Raw genomic sequence first — 6,862 nt, forward strand, 5'->3', positions numbered from 1 at the left:
CGTCGGCTTCGTCATGCGTCGTCCCGCGTGCACTCGCTCGCCGAGGCTCGCGACCACGCGGCGTTTGCCGCCAACGACTTGAAGCACCGATGGACACTTGGCTGGAGCCTCTTTTCTTGTCGCAAGTGGTGGCGTCGCGACGCGCCGGCCGTCATCGAGCACTCTATGGGTGGCAGTGTTTACAAGCTCTTTGAGAAGAGCCGCAAGTACAAGCGGGAGCTCGGCATCAGTCAGCGGGGCGCCGACTGCTACGTCTTGTTTGAACCGCGTGAAAACGAGCGCACGAGCATCCGTCTCAGTCTCCTCGCGAGCGTTGATGTGAGTCACCTGCCAGCAATGATGGTCGCCAAGCACGCTGTCGGTCACATTGAAGTTGACAGCGATGGCCCCGTCGTCGTCGTTCAAGGGCAGAACGCGTCGCCGTGGGTCATGTAGTTTCAGATACCAGATACATCTTGCCATGGAATCAGACTACGAGTGATGCCAGACAGCTCTTTATCCGTTCATGTCCAACCCTGAATGGAATAGCCCTACCCCTATGGAAGCGGCTACACCTCAGAATCGCCCCGTGCCTTCTCGTACCCCTTGCGCTCGTACTGGCATACCCTCTATCCACAACAGTGCAACGGGACCTCAAAACAGTCATTGTTCGCAGCCAGAAATTGTGCGAAATAGATGAACTACCAAATATGGCGCGGATGCAAGTTAAGTTGATACATTGATGCTAAAACGCGATGTGAATCGCGTGGTCGGCCGGTGGAATGACCCTACGGAATCGAAAAATGAAAATTCATCAAACCAGAGTCATGCTGTACAGTACCCCAGACCGAGGCGCGACGGGTCAAATGTCGGCGGTGTATAACCCGGCACGAGACGCAACGCTGGAAGATGCTGCAGCACAAGGGCGACCCACATCTTGATCTAACAAAAGGCATCAACAAGAAGCCCATCCAAATCCAAAACGTACTTGGTTTTTTGCGAAATACCGGCCTGGGCACATGTTGGCGCCCATGCCAAAGGGCTTGAATGCTTCGAGCTGCGCTTTTGTCGCATGCACAAAGCGGTCGTATCTACACAAGGAGCATCATGAGTACTTCGCATAGCTTCCAAAACACGCACTGGAATCGGGTCGGGTCGGGAAAGAGGGTTGGGTCAAAGTGTCCCAGGCTCGGAAAGATCGCGACGCGGTCGCCTTTTTCAAAATGATATGTCGTCTACGCGTCAATGAGCCTCGCATTATAAAGTAGAGATAATACCTTGTCGAGGACCACGTCCGTGGGCTCGACCGCCACCCGCAGAAGCATCGACGACGCAGCGAGGCGCAAGCACTCGTCGACGGTACTGTCTAAAAGCACGCACTTTTGCAGCATTTCTTGGGTCCACGGAGCTGCCGACGTGTCTGAGAGTGGGCTCTTGTCGAGGTACGTCTCAATTTCATTCCGAATGGCCTTCAGCGCTGCGGGGCTCTCGAGCAAATGAAAGAGCGTCCAGAACGCAGTCGGGATCGAATTGGCGCTGGCGGCCCAAAGAATCTCAAGGTGGCAACTCGCACGGTCGGTCGCGCTGCCACACGCCAGGGTTGGAAGCGCCTATCGCACACGAGGTATTGAGTACGGATAGAGACAACTTGAATACGCTACCGACGCGCGCGCCTGCACTAATGGCGCGCCGTCCGTCAATGGTGCGGCTTTGAAGGCGTCGATGAGGCGCTGTCGGCTTGCCATGGCCTTGGAGAGAAACACTAGATGATCGATCTGATGAGCCTCTTTTTTCCGACACGCTGCAATAAGAAACCATACCTGACGGAACGCAGCCAGCGACGAGGAGTGGAAAGGCGGCGTCAAAAGCCAGAAAATCGTCGGCCATGCGCGGATGCGCCGCGAGGACGCGCTCGCCAAACATGACGGCGGACCCAGAAGCAAAGATCGCGTGCTCCACCAGCGTCAGAAGCGATACGCCATGCTGCTGCGGTGCGAGCGTGGCCAAGACGGCGCGCTGGCACGCGAACGTGCGCTGGATGAGGTCGAGAACGGCGCCGCGGTTGGCCAAGTACGGTGTCGGCAACGAGTTGAAGCGAGTGAGGTTCGCGTCGGTCTTGCGCAGGTCGTTGCGGTAGTGCGTAAACACCGGATCTTGTCCGAACGCAACCTCCTCGATCTCGGAAAAGATGGGCTTGTGGCTCAGCGACTTGGACTTGAGGATTGTGGCATAGTGCTTTGGCGACGTGAAGAATGTCATGCGCCTCCCGGCGAGGAGCACGGTGAAGACGCTGCCGTGCGTGGCTTGGCACCTGTTGAGGAACGCAATGGGGTCCTTGGAAAACGCGAGAGAGGACCCGAGAAACGGGATCCAGTACGAGACCAGCGGGATGTTGCTGCGAGGCTTTGTCCAGAGCAGCACGAGCCCGACGAGCGAGGCCAGCACGACGAGGGTGCTTGTGACGTCCGACATGAGATCCAAAATGGTGTCAGCGCGATCGCTTTGAGCTGATTACGAGGGTGCGATGCGGCGGCAATCACGAATCGTCTCGCTATCACATGGGCCGAATTGCGAAGCTGGCAGGCTCAAGTCAAGCACTACTATAACTTTGAAAGCTTACACCGTATGTCTATTGTCATATTGTATGATGTATTGCTATACTTGAACAGTGCTATTGTTGGCGTGTCGCCCGGTGATTGCAAGCTACGAGAAGCGTCGTCCGGTTTGTTGCCACCGTGTGCGCAACCTTCGATGTTTGCGATCTTCCGGTCAGAAGCAGCCGTTTCAGAATCGCACGTTTCGGGGCGATTTGATTTGTCGGTTGCCGGTACGCGGTGCTGTGATTGGCCAAGTGCTTGCGGATGGATCTCCCGAGGTCGGATCCTGACGCCACGTTGCGCTGCCGCTAGCTTCAAGTCACGACGCCGCGTCGTATGGCACTTTGGGATGCAAGCAAAAGCGAGCCAAGGCGCGATTCATTTCAAATCAAATAAATTGGTGAAGAGAGAGTGTCTCTCTAACTACAGCTATCGGGCTCGCTTGGCGTCTTGGTCTTTTGCCACGTGATACCAAAGGACAGTGCGAGATCGCTGCTGTCGGCTCGGGTAGTCTGCTCGAGCTTTTTCCTTCGGTACCGAAGCGCTTTTCGTGCCAAGAACGTGTTGATGGCAGACGTCGGCTCGAACGCGTGGCTCACGAGTCGTCGGAGCACAGTCTCGGTGCGCCGCCGCACAAGGTCGTCCGTGTACGTCAGCAACATCGCACGAGGCTCTCGGCCGTTCGGCATGCCGGTGGAAATTAAAGTGAACACTATGGACACACGGGTGAAGCAGCCGCGCCGCGTCTTTGTCACGTCCGCTACCATCAAGGTCGGGCGTTGATTACGCGCTACTTGGCGCCGATTCTATGCGCATTGGTAGCACCAATCGAGATATAAATATACTGCGTCCGGAAGTCCGAGATTATCGAGCCAATCGGCTTCTGTGGCCCTGGGTTGTGTGTTCGACGTACCAACCGATACTCGGTGCAGCATTTATGCACACGGACTCGGTTGCAGCGATGGACGATTTGACGCACGGCAACTTGAAGCACGCTCCCAATCAGAAGATCGCGCACGAGGCCAAACTTTGGCGCGACGACGCAACCTGCAAGAGGCAAATTTCTACTGCACTAGACTGCACCTTCCATATTTGTTATGCTACTACACAACATTTTCATTTGCGGTGCCATGCTCAAATATATAAGTGTATGACTCTGCTCCATGCAGGAGAGTGCTGTTGCTGCTTCTGTGGGCTGCCCGCAATCAAGAGGGTTGGTCAAAGTTACGCAATTCCTACTTTTAAGTGTGCTGTGAACAGTGTAGGATGAATCACAAATGCACTCTTTGCACAAATGCACTCTTTGAAAATTAAATAGACGTTCTAAACGATGGACTAGGCTTCTGTGGTCACTACTGTCTTGTGCCACGAGATGCCAAAGCGAGCGCCGACGTCACAGCCGTCGTTGGTTTGCAGCTCGCGCGTTCGGTTGCGGTAGCGCAGCGCCTTTTGTAGCAGCTGGGCGTTGGTCGTGTCCGCGTCGAGTTGGTTGAGCTGCGAGAGCATACTCTTGAGGACCTTTTCGGTGCGGGCCTTGACACATTCGTCCGAGTAGTTGAGGTGGAGGTGGCGACGACTGCTGGTTGCGAGTGAGCGAGATGCCATGGTTGGATATGAGTGCTTTGTAGGAAATTGTAAAATGAAAATCTGGAAGCGGAACTGGCGCCGTGATTCAAGGCAGTATAAACACGCACGGTTGTCGCGGCGGGACGACGGAAATGGAATCCGGCCAATCACAAGCGCGTCGTTTCCCATCATCGCCCAATCAGGAGCGACCAATGATATCTTTTTCCATCCCAGTGTCCCAAACGTTGTCGCGTGCCATGGTCGCGTGCGCCTCATCGAGGTATCGCATGATTCGTACAACGCGTTGGCGGCTTCGGCGATCATAATAACGCGAGCAAAGCCCCGCCAACGTCGGTGCTTCTTATAGAAAGAGATGTTGTGGCGATATCAATATCCAAAACCTCATAAAATGGTAATATATGGAGCGCTCGCTGCAGGCAACACACGTTGATCCTATCCAGCACAGCAGTCCAAACGTTAGAGCCCAAGAAGCATCGATGTCGAGTCCAGTGGCGTCGCTTGTATCCTTGTCAAGGGCTTTTACCGGAAGCAAGTATTCGATTGTCAATTTCCACGGACCGATTTTCAGATTTATTACATGCAATTATAAAGATATGGTGGTCTTTCTAATGCGCTCGTGAGGCGTGGTTGGTGCGTCAGCGAGGAGCGTTAGTTGTCGTGATTAGAGATTTTTAGTGTTGCGTTAGACATCGACGAGATTCTTGCCTCGATCTCTTACAATTGCATTCAGCGCACCGTCAAGTGTTTGAGCCTCGAGTATGCCAACTGCTTCTGGGAATGAGGTTACCGAAAATTGCAACCACAGCAGTGTGGCGCGCATCAATGGCATATATCAATCCGCTATGAAAGGAAACCGAACCGATGTGAGAAAAATGCGAACGTCTCCGATCGAGGAACGATCAAGGAGGTGGTGCACTCGACTCGGCGAGTTGCTACATGTAATAGCCCATCAGTATTCTAGATGCATTGTACGGGAGAAGCAGACGCCAGAGACCGAGTACGACGAGAGTGGCTTTTTGTATCGTTGCGCGCGTTGCCCGCGAGATGAGTGATTTCATTGGCTCTCGAGCGTGTTGCCATCGAGATGCGTGATTTTATTGGCTTTCATTGCGTACGAGACACTCTGTGCCTGGACATGTAAACGCGGGTGCCGCCATCGTGTTAACGTGGAGGCAAAATATCTCATGGACCTCTCCTTGATTGGGCGATGAGGAGGAACGACGCGCTCGTGATTGGCCAGCTTCCATTTCCGTCGTCCCGCCACCACCATCTTGCACCTCGTTGCGTGTTTATAAGACCAAGTACGTTACCGTTGGAGCGATAGCGACATCACGATCGTTCCGGTTGCCCCCCGAACGATTCACCGCGCCGGTTCTGCAGATTCATTTCTCATTTTTCTACAACAATGGCATCTCGCCCACTCGCAACCAGCAGTCGTCGCCACCTCCACCTCAGCTACTCGGACGAATGCGTCAAGGCCCGCACCGAAAAAGTCCTCAAGAGTATGCTCTCGCAGCTCAACCAACTCGACGCGGACACGACCAACGCCCAGCTGCTACAAAAGGCGCTGCGCTACCGCAACCGAACGCGCGAGCTGCAAACCAACGACGACTGTGACGTCGGCGCTCGCTTTGGCATCTCTTGGCACAAAACTGTCGACACGACACAAGCCTAACGTTGGTCCATCGCATAGACCATTAATTTAACTTTTCTAAAGAGCGCATTTGGCATTCATCCTGCTCTCCTGCCTGCGCCTGGACGTACCACGACAGCGTTGCGAGGGTTCCGCTCCATTCCCGTTTTCACCTTGTACGACGTCGAGTGGGGCAAGAGATAATTTGATTCACCGCTGGCCATTGGGAGTGGCGTGGCGGGTTTACGGCGGCAAGACTTGAAGCGAAATGACCATCCAGCTCGCGCGGACGTATGGCAGCGCACCGAAAGATCGTCGTACGTTTCGCGGGCTTGCGCATCGCAGAGAAGGCAGGGTCGAGCATCGTGGCCGATAAAGTGCAAGCTGGCTCGGACGGCCACGGCTTTCAACGCGACCCGGTACACGAAGTCACCGTAGCGTGGAAGGACGTGAGCTGGCTGCCTTAGAGGTACAAATGAGGCCGCTCGGCCCAGGTGCTCGTAGAAGGTCGCTGGTACGCCAAGGATTTCACTGGGAGCACACACCAGTCAAATTGCGGTCGCTGTCGGAAGCCGGTCAGTCGGACATCCATAGTCGCCGCGCGATCAACTCGGGGTCCGAACTTGACAAGCCATGGCGGGGCACTGATTGGACGCAAGGCATGATATGGAGGCGCCGATTAGCATTCGCAGATCGTAAATGCAGCACTACCATTGGCTTACCCATCACACACGACACGTGAGAACCTGGGCTGCCGTTTAAAGAGTTCTGTCGCCCCGTTTTGCTGGGTCGTGTGAGCTCCGACCCAAGCTATTGGCTCGAGTCGATCGATTGGATTTTGAGAGGTTGCGATCGCATAAATTAGAAGATTCACTAGCAGAAACCTATGCTTGTGCGGCTACCTTGTGCCACGAGATGCCAAAGCGAGCACCGACGTCACAGTCGTCGTTGGTTTGCAGCTCGCGCGTTCGGTTGCGGTAGCGCAGCGCCTTTTGTAGCAGCTGGGCGTTGGTCGTGTCCGCGTCGAGTTGGTTGAGCTGCGAGAGCATGCTCTTGAGGACCTTTT

General features: G+C 54.8%; 2 protein-coding genes across 2 annotated transcripts; one reads left to right on the forward strand and one right to left on the reverse strand.

Moving 5' to 3' along the window:
* Positions 1 to 45: 45 nt before the first annotated feature.
* SPRG_17160 (hypothetical protein) lies at positions 46 to 435 on the forward strand (the record flags this gene model as incomplete). Its single annotated transcript, XM_012356480.1, has 1 exon — positions 46 to 435. A coding segment is annotated over one exon (390 nt), but the record flags the coding sequence as incomplete, so codon positions are not given.
* A 289-nt stretch (positions 436 to 724) lies between these two features.
* SPRG_17161 (hypothetical protein) lies at positions 725 to 2,451 on the reverse strand (the record flags this gene model as incomplete). Its single annotated transcript, XM_012356481.1, has 7 exons — positions 725 to 767; positions 821 to 921; positions 968 to 1,070; positions 1,120 to 1,214; positions 1,257 to 1,589; positions 1,641 to 1,741; positions 1,800 to 2,451. The coding sequence occupies 7 exons, from the start codon at positions 2,449 to 2,451 to the stop codon at positions 725 to 727; spliced, it is 1,428 nt and encodes a 475-aa protein (XP_012211871.1).
* Positions 2,452 to 6,862: the final 4,411 nt, after the last annotated feature.

This window comes from Saprolegnia parasitica (genome assembly GCF_000151545.1).
Source record: "Saprolegnia parasitica CBS 223.65 unplaced genomic scaffold supercont2.481, whole genome shotgun sequence".
Classification (NCBI taxonomy): Eukaryota; Oomycota; class Saprolegniomycetes; order Saprolegniales; family Saprolegniaceae; genus Saprolegnia; species Saprolegnia parasitica.